This window comes from Leptonotus elevatus, chromosome 15 (assembly GCF_054856555.1).
Source record: "Leptonotus elevatus isolate MCC_2025b chromosome 15, RoL_Lele_1.0, whole genome shotgun sequence".
Classification (NCBI taxonomy): Eukaryota; Metazoa; Chordata; class Actinopteri; order Syngnathiformes; family Syngnathidae; genus Leptonotus; species Leptonotus elevatus.
This window is the reverse complement of record NC_141253.1, coordinates 19,376,868-19,394,635: the sequence shown is the minus strand read 5'-3', so window position 1 is coordinate 19,394,635 and position 17,768 is coordinate 19,376,868. Positions and strand designations below refer to the sequence as shown.

Genomic DNA, 17,768 nt, shown 5'->3' with positions numbered 1-17,768 from the left:
GTCGCCGCTAAACGCTGGCAACAATACAATGTCAGCATAATTATGTCTTAGCGCTCCTAACTGGAGTTTGAATGTGACTTCAGGACTTTGTCTTACTGACGTCTGTCGCAACAGTTTGGGGCAGTTCTATTGCCGTTGTTCACAAACTCTGAATAGACGAGCACGTCGTCAGCCCTTATACGGCGACGACACGCTTCCGGAAAAAACTTCAAAATAAAAGCGTAACAATGCATTGATCTACATATACTACTTGGTAAGGTAAGCTTTATTTTGAAATTGGGTTTCTCTGAGCGTTAGCCCTGTGTACGGTCATGCATACTGCCGTTAGCTTGACTACAACTATCTCAGCAGGTATCCGAGGCAGAAATGATGAGGACTCGTTGCAGCCCTAGTATTAATAGTCGTTTTTGTACAATTATGCCCATTTTGTATTCGTGGAGGGTAATAATCGAAATTGTAATTGAATTTCGATTAATTGCACAGCCCTAGTACAAGCTAGTGGACACGTCTAACGTTAGCTGAAAGCTAACGTCTTGAGGCTAACCCGGATCTTTCTACATTAGCGTTGCGACATCGTCTCCTCACTTTACCTCATGATGACGCAGCATCAGAAGAAACACTAACGTCTTGAGGCTAACCTGGATCTTTCTACATTAGCGTTGCGACATCGTCTTCTCACTTTACCTCATGATGACGCAGCATCAGAAGAAACAGGGGGTTCAGTATATTGCACAAAGACACTTCGAAATGGTCACGTGTTGAGGATCAAAACCACAGCATGTAGGTTGGAAAATGGCCAACTCTACCACCTGAGCCATGCTGCCACATCACCTATGCACGAGATGTAGGAAGTCGAGGCAAGCTTGGTGCTACTTACGCCACACCAGCGAGCTAATAAGAAGCTAGCTAGCTAGTGCAGCTCAGTTATCTCTGCTCTGGCAAAAGGTTCCTCGTGTCAACATTTTTGACTTTTTGAATTATATTTATCATTTTTTTCTTTTTTTTAAAAACCTCAGACAATCGTTGGTCATGCTAACAGGTAGCCGCTAGCTACTTACGTCGGAGACTTCTGCCGTGTCATACAATGACAGCGTAATTAATTTGCAGTTTCTTAGCGTCCTAAATTAGCAATTTGGGATAGGATTGTTTTGATGTTGGTCGCAACTACAATGTAAATCAACTAAAATAAAGTAGTTTACTAAGGCTATTTTAAGGCTATTTGCTTTCCCGTCAATGTATTACTGTATTTGGTAAACTTTATTGTGAAGTTAGACTTAGCGTGTGTACCACGACAGGCACCGACCGACCGACCATCTTACGGCTACAGCTCCAATCAGCCACCTCAACGGAGGCACAGAACATGGCCCACTCAGACTCAATGTCCCCCGCCTCCCTCGGGACATTACTGCAGTGGGAAATTAGATATAATAATTTTGTGTGAATTAAAAAATTATTTTCCATTTGGTGTGGCCTTTGACAAGTAAGTTTATTGATAACATCATAGATGTTATGTTTAAAAAGTTTTTGGTCACATAAAGAAAATGAAAATGTTATGATGGGTCAACCGTGTTTTGGCTAAAAACACTCCCTAGTTATGATGCATACTGTCTAATAATTGCTTATTTTCATACACTTTTATTACAATTTTAACTTTTGTGCTGCTGGGAAATTAAACTAGAGACCTCAAGATGGCTATTTGGGGAGAGATCTCATAATCGACATTTTCTAACAAGTGAGCAGCAGCATTCACAACAACCTGCTAGCACATCCGGACAGTGTCATTATTGCATCTGGGGACTTTAATCACGCGGATTTAAAATCAGTGCTTCACATATTCCATCGAACGTGAAGTGTGCTACCAGAGGAGATAGAACTTTGGACCAGGTGTATACACATATATATATATAATGTAGCAGATGCATACAGAGCCCAGGTCTACCCCCACCTGGGTCTGTCAGACCACCTCTCTCTTCTGCTACACCCAAGGTATACACCAAAGATCAAGAGCACTGGGACAACAGTGAAAACTGTGAGAACCTGGCCGGAGAACGCTTTTCCCATGCTTCATGACTGTTTCCACCACACAGACTGGGATGTATTTAAAGAGCAGGACACCATTAAGGCCATCATGGACTACAAGAGGAAACCACCATCACCCTCAGCTGTCAGTCCCACTCTGGCTGAGGACCTAATTCACTTCTATGCCGTTTTGACAGGGATAACACAGACCCTGTCCTGTACCCGCCCCCCACCCCGAATCGACCGACCCCGCTCCAGTCCTGAGCATGCATGTGGTGAGATGTGCCTTCCGCAACATTAACATCAGGAAGGCGGCTGGTCCAGATGGAGTTCTGGGCCGGGTGCTGAAAGACTGTGCTACGAAGCTGGCAGACGTCTTCACCTCGATCTACTACACCTTGCTGTCCTGCTCGCTGGTCCCTGAGTGCTTTAAAGCAGCTACAATTGTTCCTCTTCCAAAACAGTCCAATGTCACATGTCTGAATAACTACAGACCTGTGGCTCTCACCTCCATCCTTGCCAGCTGCCCTACTGTTATCACTGGACTCACACCAATTTGCATACAGAGCGAACTGGTCAACTGAGGACGTTATTGCCACAGTGTTGCACATACTTTTAGAGCACCTGGATCATAAAAACAACGGGTCCTCTTTGTGGACTATAGCTCGGCCTTTAACACCATCCGGCCGTTGACAGACGGAGCCATCGAGAGCAACGGACGGAGCTATCGCGAGATGCTGTGACTATCGCGAGACCTACAGCAAGACCGGGAAACCCCAACATGGCGGCGCCCTGCTGCTAAGATAGAACTAGCTCTATTATGCTAAACGAATCCGATTTTAACCATCATATATCTTGGCTTTTCTCTTCTCTCTTTCATCCGGCAGATTTGTAATACCACCCAGCGTGGAGGACCTTGAACGTTTCATCGACGGATATTTTTACAGCTGTGCGATGGAGGATCCTTCCGTCGAGAAACCTTCGAAGAAGAGGAAAAATGACTCAGGGACGGACACGGACGACCTAACCACTACGGACGTTTCGGTCAGTATACTGGAGTCCATAAATAAAAAACTAGATGTCCTCTGCCTCATCCGCGAGGACGTCAAACAATTAAAAGTAAGCTTGGAATTCGTCAGCCAACAGGTAAGTGACCTCCAACGAGATAATGCCGAGTTACGCTCTTCACTCGCGGCTGTTTCAGCCGAGTTGGAAACCATTATAAAGGAGAATAAAACGCTAAAAGAAACTGTTCTGGATGTCCAATACCGTAGCATGCGGGAGAATTTAATATTCTCAGGCATATCCGAGAATAGCTCTGACAATCCAGAGGTTGAGATAAAAAAAATTATGACGACGGAGACGGTAAATAACATCTCTTTTCACCGGGTACATCGGCTTGGAGCCCGTAGGGGCAACAAACCCCGTCCTATTATCGCCAAGTTTGAGCATTTTTAAAATAAATAATTTGTTAAAAGTAAAGGACGGGAGCTTAAAGGGACCTCATTTGGAATGAATGATCAATTCCCGAGAGAGATTAATGAGCGGCGAAAGGTACTGTTTCCTATAATGAGACAAAATAGGCAGGAGGGTAAACGGACTACGATAGTCGTTGATAAGTTATATATCGATGGCCAACTATTCTGGAACCCCAACTCCACTCCCTGGCTGTTCTAATTGGCATTGGTGGAACTAAACTTTGATTATTAGATGTATACATATACTGTATATGTGGTTATAAAACCTAAAATATGAATACTCATTATGTTTAGGCTATATTATAAATATAGTATTAATACACAACTATATCTATCTATCGCTTAGGTTACCAGTTACTGGTGTTTTGTTATGTTTAATCCCCGTTAATTTCCTTCACTTTCACCTCCCTACCCGTTTTTTCACTGTTATATTTACTTACACGTTACCTCATATTTTACACAAATTACATAAATCACCTAACCACTTTGATTCTATCCTATAACATGCCAGTATTGACAAATGGCCTATACAGATATATACACAGGACTGAGTCTATATTGTTTGTATGCATAAATTAGTTCTGGTTTCCTGGAATGTTTGAGGCGCTCGCTCACAGGCAAAAAGAATAAAAACTTTAAACCATCTCTTAAAATTAAAAGCAGATATTTGCCTCCTACAAGAAACCCACCTACAAAAATCTGAAGAAAAATTACTTATTGATAATAATTTTAGCCAAGCGTACTCTGCCCCTTATAACAGTAGACAAAGAGGAGTCTATATACTCATACATAAGAATTTATTCTTTACTCTAAATAATACAATAACAGACCCAGAGGGTCGATACATTATTATTCAGGTGACTATATTTAATAAAATATATACATTTGGTAATTTATATGCCCCTAATAATGATGATCCAGCCTTTTCCCATGAATTTTTCTCTCAGCTGTTTGAATTAGCAGCGAACTCTAATATTATTATTGGAGGAGACTTTAACACAGTCTTAAATCCATTAATAAATCGTTCTAATAATACAAAATGTATAAGGCGATTATAATCTACTAAAGTAATAGGGGAATATATGGATGATTTTGGCCTCGTCGACAGCTGGAGACTTAAAAACCCAAATAAGAAGGAATTTACCTTCTTTTCCGCTGTGCACCGGTCTTTTTCAAGATTTTTTTTTTCTTACAAATAACTCTATTGCTGATAAAACTGTTACAAAAATACATCCTATTATTATTAGCGACCATGCACCAGTCTCCCTCCCTTTCCCTACAAGTTGATTATACCTTTAAACCACCACCTACATGGCTCACTGCTAAACGACGCAGAGTTTGACAAAATTATAAGAAAAGAGTAGGCAGACTTTTTGGAAATAAATGACTCTCCAGACCTATCTCCATCTCTTCTCTGGGAAGCTGGGAAAGCAGTAATTAGAGGTAAAATTATATCATATTCATCTTATAAAAAGAAACAGGATCAAAAATGAGAAAAAGACTTGGAAGATAAAATTAAACAACTGACGGATGAGTACGCTATAAACCCAAATAACCAAATATGGACTGACTTACAAAATACAAAAATACAGTTAGACGATATGCTAACTAAAAAGACAGAGTTTATAATACAACAATTGAGATACAACAACTTTGAATACAATAACAAATCAGGTAAATTTCTTGCAAACCAACTTCAACGCAATCGGTAAAAATCTCTTATAACGGCTATTAAAGGGACAACTGGTGAATGCACACAATCACCAGAAGAAATTAATCAAAAACTATTATCACAACCTACACTCAGAAACTAACAAGCCTAACCCAGAGCATATTGGGGCATTCCTCAGTAGCTTAAATATACCTCAGTTAACTACTGAATATAAAGATATGTTAGATGCGCCACTTACTATAAACGAGTTGTACAGTGCTCTAGATAGTATGCCTAATGGCAAAGCACCTGGCCCGGATTGTTATCCGGCTATATTTTTTACGCACTTCTGGTTAATGCTTGCTCCACTATTCTTAAAAGTAGTAACAGAAATTAAAACTAATGGTTACATACACCCACACATGAATACAGCAGCAATTAAACTTTTATTAAAGCCAGAAAATGACCCCACCCTTCCATCAAGTTACCGTCCGATTTCACTTATTAACACTGATATTAAAATCACTAAGGCTTTCACATCTAGACTAAAAACAGTAATCCCGACAATCATTCATAGCGACCAAACAGGCTTTATTAAAGCCCTACTAATAATATCAGGAGGCTCTTTAACCTTATTAGCATGTCACAGCGGCATGATAAAAAGGCAGTTATTATATCATTGGATGCAGAAAAAGCTTTTGACAAAGTTAACTGGTCCTTCCTCTTTACTGTTTTAAATAAATTTGGCTTTGGGAAGGCATTTATTCACTGGGTGTCAGTATTATATGATTCTCCTAAAGCTACAGTTACTACTAATGGGATTATATCTCAGAGTTTTACTCGACAGAGAGGCACAAGACAGGGATGCCCACTGTCCCCTTTATTATTTGCAATATTTATTGAACCGCTTGCATTAGCCATACGCCAGGAAAGAAGGATTCAAGGAATTCACTCTGGGGTAACAGAACATAAAATTAATCCATATGCCGATGATATTTTACTTTATTTAGAAAAGCCTGCTATTTCGTTAGGGGAAGCATTTAACTTAATAACTAAATTCTCACAGTTATCAGATTATTCTATTAACTGGACAAAATCAACACTTCTACCTATTACAGAAAATTCATTGAACCCTGCAAGCCAGGACACACACTACGCATTTTCTATAGGTAATTTAAAATATTTAGGCATAAAAATCTCACCTAAATTAACTGATTTAATTCATTTAAACTTTACTCCACTTCTGGATAGCATTTATAGTGACTTGGAGCAATGGAATAATCTCCCTATTTCTCTAATAGGACGAATAGCCACCATTAAAATGAAAGTTTTACCCAAAATAAACTATTTTTTCTCAATGATTCCATTTAAACCTACGGCTAACTGGTTCCAGTTGTTGGACTCAGCAGTTTAAAATTTTACTGGAATAAAAAAAAAAGCAAAGATTAGTCTATCTACTCTTCAGAAAAATAAATCCAAAGGAGGTCTAGAGGCACCAAATTTTCTATATAGCTAACCAGCTACAATATATCATTTTATGGGCACAACCCAATACTAGATACTAACTGTTGGCTGGAACTAGAACAGAAGGATTGTAATAACCTCAGACTTCTAGATTTACTCTTTATTATAACATCGATTAAGCGACATAATTGTTTTAAAAACCCAATGATTTCCGCCACCCTAACTGCCTGGTGGAAGGCACTAGAAATGACAAAAGCCCAAGTGGAGCCCTGTGGGCTTTCTCCCCTATGGCATAACCCCGACTTTCAACTTAACAACCAATCGTTTTATTTAGGTGTGTGGGAGCAGAAAGTTATTACACATCTCCACCATCTCTTCTCAGATAATGTTTATATCATATACATCCTTGCTCCAAAAATACAAAATAAAAAACGGAAAATTTTTAATTATCTGCAAGTTAAAAGTATGATAAAGAAACAAATTCCAACACTTCGGGGTACGCTCCAACCGGCTGTTTTAGCTAAAGATATTACCAAGCTTTCTCCGACAACAAAAAAAAACTTCAAAAATATATAAGTTACTTTCATATACTGATTGGGGGGGGGGGGGTGCTGTGGGTGTCTGGGGATTTGGGGGCGACTGGGGCTGGGTTGGGGTGGATGGCAGTGGGGGGGGGGGGGGGGGCTGTGAACCAGTGGGGCGCCTGGCGGGCCTGCAGTGCGTTGGGTTGGGGGCGCGGGCCGTGTTGGGGGGCGCTCCTGCTCTCCTTGCTCCGGCTGGTGGCCCCGGCAGGGACCGGGGGTCGCCCTTTGGCGCTGCCGCGGCCTGGAGGGCCCTGAGGTGTTGCGCTTGCTCTGTCCTGACAGGAGTCGACGGCTCCCCTCTTTGGTGGAGATTTTCATGCATGCCAAGGAGATTGTGGTGGATTTCCGTAGCAAAAAACAAATCAACCATCAACCTCTCTCTACAGGCAACGATGTGGTGGAGAGGGTGAGAAGCTTCAAATTTCTGGGGGTAACAGTGACTGAGGACATGTCCTGGGGTAATCACATTTCCACAGCGGTGGCAAGGCACAAGGCCTTTACTATTTGAGGAAGTTGAGGAGCGCTCACATTCCCAGATCTCTGATGGTGAACTTTTACAACTGTGCCATCAGAAGCGTTCTAACATATGGATTCTTAGTGTGGTTCTCCAGCTGCACTAAGGCTGACCAGCAGGTTCTCCAACGGGTGGTGAAAGCTGCTGGGAGAATAATTGGAACAACTCTCCCTGAGATTAGCACCATCTACTCCACTCGCTGTTTGAGTAGAGTGCGCAATATCCTACGGGACCAGCACCATCCCGCTCACCACCATTTCCACCTCCTGCCCTCAGAGAGAAGGTACAGGCCCATACAGGCCAGAACATCAAGACTAGACAACAGTCTGTATCCACAGGCTGTGAGGCTACTGAACTCCGCCTCTCGTCATTTCTGCACTTCATTAATGACAAGACCTTAAGTTGCGCTTAGTCTTTGTTGTACTATGTCTTACACTGTGTCAAATGTTTATAGTGGGTTATTTTATTTTGTGGGATTTTTGCACTTTACCAACTCTTCTGTATTGATGCTACAGACAAAGTTTTGTTGTTCCTTTGTGACAATGACAATAAATAATCTGAATCTGAATCTTATGTCCAAACGATCTATAATTGTCAGGATCTCAAAATTAATCTTTCCAAAATGTGGACCCTTTTGCCGAAACAGGTCACATATTCTTTCAATCATATTCTGCATCAGGCCCAATATATCTATCCTTCTTCTAGAGCCTCACCTCCATCATCAAACAGCCACCAGACATCAACTGTGCCCTTCCCTTGTTTCTTCTGGAACTGCTGGCTGGCCTCCAACAATCTCTGGTCAGACACATTCAGTGGTACAGTCATGTTCTTCTTATCTGCAAGGATGGTTGCCAGACATGCATGCACACAACAGCACATGGAAACAACAAAAAAGCTAATTTAGAGGACAGTAGAACAGTAAAAACTTTGGTAGAACATTTAAAGCAGTCTTTGCTCAGCAAACATATAATGGTCTAAATTCTTGGGAATCCTAGCAGCAACATCATAAACAGAACCGATATTACATCAGCACTGAGGAAATATCAACAATCAACAACAGAAAACAATTTTCAAGGTTTGGCACATTCTTGGCTAGTCTAGTTGGCTAGATACAACTGCATACACAAACAAGAGACATTTTCATCCTCAGCATCTTACGGCAATGCATTTGCAATTGCAGAGAAGAGAATCGGCAGACTGAAGACATTTGCATACTTGCCAACTTTGGATTTTGGAAAGGGAGATTTTTTTTTTTTTCATCAGCGAATTGATCGTTGTTCGACCGACATCTAGCCATTAATGTTCGCGTTTTGTCGCCGCGGGAAGTGAACAGTGCCCCCCCCCCAAAAAAAACAAAAACAAAAAACAATTCTCATAAGAATCGTGATCGTCATTTACTCCAATTCAAAATCGATATAAAATGTACCAAATCAGTTTTATTTAAATTATTTTATACTGTCTTGCCCTTGTTTGTGTGTGTGCCTTTATTGGGAGCACTGCTCATGTTGTACACAATTTGGCCACTTAGGGGCAGTGTGGTCCAGCGCGTTCTGATACACTGTTAAGTTGTAGTCACATTATACAGTAGAAGAAAAAAAGTCAGCATCAAGTTATGCCAATAAAAAAAAAAGTTTTGTTTTTGCAGCGCAGTGAGTAATGTTAAGATGCTCCTCTGTGTCCATTCCTGAAGTGTTTTTGCATGAATAGTCGTTTTTTTGAGTAGGGATGTGTACCGAAGACGGTACTTTTTGTGGTATGGTATTTGGGTCGGCACTTCTGAGTACCGATTCATGTAAAATCAAACAGTGCCATGTTTCGGTTCTGAAGCACGTCTTTCAAAGTTGTGACAGTGTGGGAGTGGAAGAGTTGTCGATTTTCCATGGCGTACTGGAACGTAACATAATACGTGCACCCACTAGCACAGGATTTCCCATGCGAAGAACGAGGCAGAGGGCGCGGTCGGGGCTCGCATAAGCCCGGCCGGCGGTAGCGATGGCCGGCGAGCGGTTGCCAGTGGTCCCTGCGGCGGCTTGGCTGAGAGACCGACCGCCGCCGCCTTGGTCTGCCCTGCAGTGTCCAAATGATTAATTTGAACCCAATTATTCTCTTTGTTCATGGCATGTACTCTTTCAACTGTCATTAAAAAATATATATATTTCAGTCCAACGTGGGTTCAAAAGTACCGAAAAATTGTACCGTCGAGTACCGGTATCAATTCCCAGGTACAGAGTCTTGGTACAGTACCGGTACAAATAGGGCCGTTTCTAGCTTTATGGGGGCCCTAGGCAAGATGCTGTTTGGGAGCCGCTAGTTTGCCAAACTCTATGCCAAACTCTGCTCTATGTCCCTAACTGTGTGACACAAAAACACCAGCCACTGCTTATCATCACAGTTTATTTGATGTATATCCTGATGTCAAAAGTACTAGTGTTCAGTCTTTATGTAAAAGTAGTTATTTGTGCAAAAAAACTGCTCTGATAAAAGTATAAGTACTGAAGTCACTCCCTTACATAAGTAAAAGTACAAAAATACTTGAAAATGTACTAAGTAAAAAAAGTAAAAAGTCAATTGACTTCTTTTTCAAAATAAAACAAAAAATATTCCTAAACTCAGAATACTGATCAACAGAACAAATCTGTAGCAACATATCAACCCGCATATCTAGTGCTGCCATTATATTTTTCATAACCACCTGGGGAATTTGGTGCTCTCAACGTTGTCATAACTTAGAAAATAAGTGCAAACAAACAAAAAAGGTGCAAAAACACTCCAAACTACTAGGATTATGTATAAACAATGATGGGATTGGGACCATATTCAAAAATAAAAACTACCCAAAAATTGTATTCAGCCTCAACAGAAGCAGGTTTTCTATGCTTTGTGAATGGATGCAAGCAAACATTAGAATGAGGAGCAGAATACCCAATTGGCTTTTAGCATTCGATATATACTGTAGTCTAGTGCGTTTGTTTGTTTTTTGTTTTGTATAGCATGATTTTGTTATTTGGAACACTCCCCCCCCCCCCCTTTTTTTTTTTACGAAGCCGATACGCGTGTCAACCGCGACAGAAACGTTTTCTTTCTTTTATTCACGGTGACAAGTTTAACAAAAGTGTGGGTGACAGGATAGTAAAACATTGACTTACTTTAGCCCGCTGCTATGCTACTAGCTCCCACATGATAAAACTCTAGCATTCAGGATGACTGACAGCTCACACACTTTGTAAATGTTATTAAGTCTTCCAGTGAACACGATCACCACTTCCTGATCCATTCCCTTAAAGCAAGACGCTCTAAAACTGACGGGCATTAGGGAGCTTATTTTCCTGTGTGTGATCATTGACTAGCAACTCGTCTGGTTTCCGGTGCACAGCGCGTGAGCTTTGCGTGTCTTACGCCCAATTCACACTGACTGCGGAACGGACGCGTGCGTTTTCCATAGGCCTTCGCAAGGAATAGAAAGCATTCGAGTCTGCGTGTCAATTCACACCAGCTGCAGTGCGGGGTGCGTATGCGGTGCGGAAGGGATGTGATGCTGCGGAAGGTTTCCACAAGCGTTCTATTTTTTCCGGACGCAGCATGCGGAACGCTTGAGGATTTTCATGAAGCTGAAAAAAAATCACACGAGCCGGACAGGAAGTCGAGCGTTGGCATCAAGGTAGATACGATATATTTCAAAATAAAACCGTTTGCGAACTCATTTTTGGGGGGAGGGAAGCTAGCTAACTAGATAGTATGACAGGAGTCGGACATTTAAGACAAACAACGAGCTCAGATTAAATTAAACATGACAAAATAACACTATTTAAACACAAAACGTACTAACCCATGGTAGAAGAGCCATGGTAGAAGTCACAGAAATAATATCCAAAAGCATATTGATGTGACAACAGGCAAGTTTGGCTATTGTTTACAAATAGGACTCTATATACACGGTTGTTATCGCATTAACTCAACTCTCCAGCGTGAACCCTCGTGATCTTGTGGTCTGGCGATTGCAGATTTCCAGACACGGACAGCTCACGCAAAGCACACGTGTGTATTGCAGTCAGTGCGGCGGCCGTACGGAAAACGCAGTCAGTGTGAATTGGGCGTTACGTTGTGTCGTCACGCACACCAAAAGGAACAACCCCATTTTCAAAATGTAATGCCCCGAGTAGCACACTAATTAGCGTTAGCGAGTCAATGGCGCTTTCCATTGTGCGTTAGCCTTGAGCTAGCTACGTTCTGGAAACAAGCTAAACAAAGTGTGTTTGCATTTAAATGTGCACTGTGTGTAATTTTCTTTGTTTTGTGTGTTTAGATTTAGAGTTAGCCTTGATACTGTTCCAATAGTATTGTTAGTTTGAGTTCATGTTGCTTTGGGGACTGATTAGAGTGAGGGAACACACTACAGGAAGTGAGGTAGTCCCAGCGTGTCCTATGAGCCAGCAATAACATACTGTACAGTGTTGAGTTATTTATATAAATACAAGTAATCAAGTCACTGCTTTAATCGTCCACTCTGTACGGTCAGTGAGAACGGAACAGGGTGAAAAAGATACCAGCACTGGACTTATTTTGAGGGACTGTTCGCTGTCTGCAAAACTGTATTCAGTCGGCTCAGGGAGAGCAGAATATATATAATATGAAAGCTATAACACTTAGAGCTAGCTACATAGAGTAGCAGTTGTGGTCCACACACCGTTTTTGTGGAAAAAGGCACTTTCCTTACAATTCAAAACTTAATAAATGTTAAATAAAAAACAAAAAAAAACAATTTAATGTCTCCATTTGTCATTCTGTCTTGCAAACCAGACTGGAGTAGATCATGACGATTCTTTGTACATCTATAGATTGAAGCAGAAATCATTGTCAATCAAATCATTTTGAATCAAAAATCATTTCTGAATCGAATTGAATTGTGAGGCAGCCTAATGTGGCCACTGGCCGTAAAATGGACTGGGCATTTGGGAAACTCATTAAATTACAGATGGTCAGTCCTCCCCAAGTGTCAGGTGTCTCGTCATCTCTCATTAGCCATCTATTCTATGCTATGTATGAACCAGTATAGCACTGCGGGTTGCTCTCCCCTTTAAGGCTGCAGCTATCGCATATTTTGGTACTCAAATATCCTATGGAAAATTCTATGGAATAATCGGGTATGCGGATATAAATAACATAAAAAACATATAAATAAGTTTTTTTGGAGTGCAAAACAAAGTATTAAAAACGTATTATTGCGTTTTTGGGTTTGAATAATGACCAACTTTCATTTCTGGATAACCTACTTTTTTAAAATTATTATTTTTTACTTGAATTTAAATTGTGCTTAGCAGCATATTATTTTCCTCTCTAGAAACATTAGTGAGGTTAAAAACAAATCTCTCCCCACAAATTTTGGAATGACCTCCGTTAAATGTTTGGCAACCTCCCGCTCTATCCACTTTTAAAACCTCTCTTAAAACACGTCTTTGTTCCTTGGCGTTTGACTCAGCATGACCAATGTTTCAGTGTTTTGTGGTGCCTGCTGTATTTTGTGTTATTAATTTGATATTTATTGTATTTACTTATTTACTAACCTACTTGTGTTATTATTTGTTTACTTATTCACTTACCCACATATAATGTTTATTAATTTATTTTGTGTTATTTTGTTTTACCTGTCTTTATTCCATGACTGATTTTTACTCCATGTACAGCACTTTGTATGCAGCAATGGCTGTTTTAAAGTGCTTTATAAATGAAGTTGAGTTGAGTAGTTTTTGGTCTGTGAGACAAGTGACGTTAGAACCACAGTTGTGATTTTGCTGACTGCAATTTCACAATTGAGTAAGCCCGGTTTGTTAAACTGATCACTAGTAACGGCAAATGTGTCAGGTTGTCACCATCAAAGTGTGCAGTCATCAGGTCAATTAAACTACCTTGGAAAAGTAGTCCAAAGGCACTTGCTTCAGCCGCTAGCACTGTTAGCCCGCTAGCACTGTTAGCCCACTAATACTGTTAGCCACCCTAAACTGGCAACAGGCACCATGCAATACAATGTCAGCGTAATTAAGTATTTTGTTTAGCGCCTTTAATTGACGATTGAACTTCAGGACGCAGTTATGTTGATGTGGGTCGCAATAGTTTATGCTGGCAATATTACTGATTGTGCAAGACGTGTAAAGTCATTCGTTGCACCGCAACAAGCAACACGCTACCGGAGAACAACTTCAAAATAAAAGCATTCCAAGGCATTGCGCTCAACATATTATTTGGTAAGGTAAGGTTTATTTTGAAGTTGGCCTTCTCTCTGCATTGGTGGCATGTTCCAGACAATGTGTCAAATATTCCCCATAATATAAACTGTTTACTTTGCTGTAAAATCAGGAGATTAGAGGGAGAAATTACTGATTGGGAGACACACGGGAGATAGGTTTGAAATTCGGGAGTCTCCTGTCTGAATCGGGAGAGTTGGCAAGTATGCATTTGAAAGAAACAAATGTTGGCACAGAAAATTGGGTTAAGTTTTAGGCACTATAACACACAAACAAACACACAGAGGTTGAGCAAATAGTCTTGAGCTTGAAATTGGAATAGCAGGAAAGGAAACTGTATCAGCTAGTTTGTCAGCAGAAACAACAAACAAATATGACAGAGAGCACTACCATATACAGTCTACCATCGCATACTTGCGGTTTGGCACACGCTGGGGGAGGGTGTATATCGAATATTTATCAGTGGGTTTTGAATACTTTTTTGTGTTAAAAAAGAAGAAAAAAAGAGTGAATCCAATGCATTTCAATGGCCGTCAATTATACGCAGATTTTTTTATATTCACACGCATATTTATTGACCGTACAATGACACTTCAACTTATGAGTGCCCCAAAAAAGTTGCCTCACAGTCACCAATGTACTTCCAGTTGGGCCAATGAACAGTACAGTCAATGGCACAGAGCTTAAGCTTAAGCATTGGGACTTGTGGCTTACAGTAATTATGATTACTGTGTGTGTATATATATATATATATATATATATTATGAAATTAAACTAATTGACTGTATTTTTTTAGATTTGTTTTCATTGTTTAACACAATCGTGGTGAGCGCTGAAACAGATTAATTAATGGGACCTCAAGTTCAATGTGGAAAATTGATCTGATATAAAAGTAAATTGAGTCACATGCTTGATCATGGAAGATAAACTTGCAAGTCAAGGTATTGTTGTAGTAGGTTAACTAATGTTAATTTTAAAAAGGTAGTTCAAATCGAATTTTTATTTAGTACAAAGGAAGGAAAAGAGAGTAAAATATAGATAAGAAAGCGTTATGCTGCAAAATAAATACATAAAACCACTAATTTAAGTGGATATCCTGCCTTTTTTCAACAGGGGCTGGGATGTAGCTTTGCCATCATCTTCATCATCTGGGAAATGTAAGACAAAAGGACAGAATAATTTTACTTTGCAAAGTTGATTTGATTGCCAGAAGAGTTGTTGTGACTGAATACCTGAATTGTCTCAGAGACTTCAATAAACAATAAAAACATGCAAATAAAAAAATATTAATATACATTTAGACCTTTAGAAAAATGACATTACTCAGGATTTACAAAAAAGTCATTAAACTAAAAACAATTTGGTGCTTCAAAGATGTCATATTGAAGTAAAATCTCCGAAGATCAACAGCATGTATTGTCGTCATGTTGTTGTAATATGTTTTGGCTGACATGAAGAGAACAGTCTTCATTTCCAAAATGGCCAGCAGGAAGAGGACACAAAAAAAAAAACTTGAAAAAAGTATAAACAGTAAACTACAAACCATGAATCAAAAAAACAAACAAACATTTCGTAGGTTAAATTAAATTGAGTTAATTACTTTTCAATTGCCCTTTGGATATTCATTTCATTAGAGAGGGAGAGGAAAGAGGCAAACCTGCATAACAGCAAAAAAGACAACAAAGTTCAGTTTTATTGTTTTCAATAGGCTTCTTTCAAAAACAAAATAACACACTACTAGGTGTGTCCGAAAAGTTTCCGAACTGGTGTCAGATACATTTCATACTAAAAACGAAGAGTTTTACCTTTACTGTTGGCCAGACATCAAACAACATGTTTCCAAAGAAATCCTGGAGCATTTGCTTTGTTCAGCTCGTGAGAAGAGCTGAGTTCAAAGGTCAGAGTTGTGGCAAGACAAGTTGTGGTTACTATTTGCTACACTATGACAATGCGCCTGCTCACGTTGTCATGCGCATCCAGTAGTTCCTGAATCCTGGCCAAGAAGAACATCACCTTGCTGGAGTAACCTTCTTACTCACCCAACCTGGCTCTATGATCATTTTTTGTGTGCTCTTTTCCCAGCTCAAGGGGGTCATCAAGACATGGAAACAATTTGGATTTTTCATTATAGCTAGTTTTGATTTCGTTTTCAGTTTTAATAATTATTAGTCGGGTTGGCTAGGTTTAAATTTTTTGAAAATGCTTCATTTTTTTTTAATGTATATGGAGTACTTGTGAAGTGCTAGATAAAAAAAGGTCACTCGTGATTGTACAATAAAGTAAACTACAATCTCAAACGACTGTTTGACCTTCCTTCTCAAATACCGATTTAAATACTAATAATTTAAATGAACCCTGAAAGCCCATGTATGATATTTGTTGAACAAGATAAAAACGGAGGACATTTTGGCTAGAGTTATAGTAATATTACTGTAGTTAGTTTTATAAAACCAAGATGCAAATTAAATTTCCATTCAATTTATTATTATTTTTTTTATTAACCATTATAACAATAATAACTTTTCTGAAAATTAAGGTTACTAGAGATTACTTCAACATTTTATTACGGTAACATACAAAGTAAATGTAAAAAAATAAAAAACATTTTTTAACAAAAGATGATTATTTTTGCATTCATTTCACATATAGTGAACAAGTATCGGTAAAAAAATTGAACCATCAGGGCTAATACTCCTTAAAATGTAAACATTGTGACCCAGGCCAGTACCAAATGGGCAGCGGCCAGGTACCAGTCCACGGACCGGTGGGTGGGGACCACTGCTGTACATTACTGTGTGTATCAATTAAAAGTATTAAGTATTGAGTATTTTGATTTGAGAATCGTGTATTACATAAAGCATAAAGATCTGGTATCAGATGCATCAATATTTCAAGTATTGTTACACACATATATACGACTACCTGGTGTTATGGCTGGGGTAATGTCTTGCTGCAAGTCTGTACAGGTGCATCCAAATTGCCAACGAGGTGACCAGGTGGCTGAAAGTTATGCTCCCGGATTGGTGGAAATAGAGGCTCATTTCCTTTAAGGCCTGCTACACCAGGAGGCAACCCAACCCTTCTCAATCTCCTCCTAACTGACCACGCCTGTAATTTGTTTGCAGTCATTTGAGTAGGGGTGAACTGCCATTTCTGTTTACTAAGTTTTCCTCTGTTTTCTCAGTTAGGAAGATAAGACTCTGTTTTTGGTTTCCTTAGTTGTTCAGGTTACTTTTTACTTTCTGGATAGAGATGTTTTGTGTGTTATGTTGGCCTAGGTTCACCCTTAAGTCTTTTTTTTGTTTGCATGCTGATGGAAGCTTGAACAGCCCATGTAAATAAATGTATATTTGTTTTACTTGAAGATTCTGAGTGGCTGCTTGGGATGTGAGGGAGTTGGGACCCTAGCTTTGTGTTGCGTCCTGCATACCACTAGGTGGGACGTAACACTGGACTGAGCACTCAGAGCTAAGCAGTAAGCTAAGCAAGTGCAATCGCATACACGAGTTATCTTACCTTTTTGTATAGCAGGACTGTTTTGGAGGCTTGTAGCTTTGGAAGAGAGCTTGGACGAATCCCCATCTGAGTCTTTGCTGGTGTCAATGGACACAATCACATCTTTCATCCCAGAGGACTTCTCTTGGGACGATAGCAAATCATCTGCAAGAATCGGAGTTAAAAGTCAATAAATTAATTTAAAGTGCCTGTAAAATTTAAATGTTTTATAAAATTGACACGCCAGGGATGATTGTGAAGAAGCCTTTCAAATTGTAATTAATTAAAATAATCAGGGGGGAGGGGGGTGGGATGGAAAGTATA

The 17,768-nt window shown here is 39.8% G+C and overlaps 1 protein-coding gene across 2 annotated transcripts in view; it reads right to left on the bottom strand.

The window, feature by feature from the left end:
- Positions 1 to 17,768, bottom strand: part of slc12a2 (solute carrier family 12 member 2) — a 116,508-nt gene that overhangs the window by 10,602 nt on the left and 88,138 nt on the right. Inside the window, exons 20-22 of one of the 2 annotated variants that reach the window (XM_086096002.1) lie at positions 17,466 to 17,609; positions 15,050 to 15,097; positions 8,424 to 8,546 (exon numbers count right to left, since the gene is read on the bottom strand). In XM_086096002.1, the coding sequence (XP_085952128.1) occupies positions 8,424 to 8,546; positions 15,050 to 15,097; positions 17,466 to 17,609 (315 nt within the window). The remainder of the gene's footprint in view (positions 1 to 8,423; positions 8,547 to 15,049; positions 15,098 to 17,465; positions 17,610 to 17,768) is intronic. The other variant, XM_086096003.1, reaches the window with a different exon arrangement.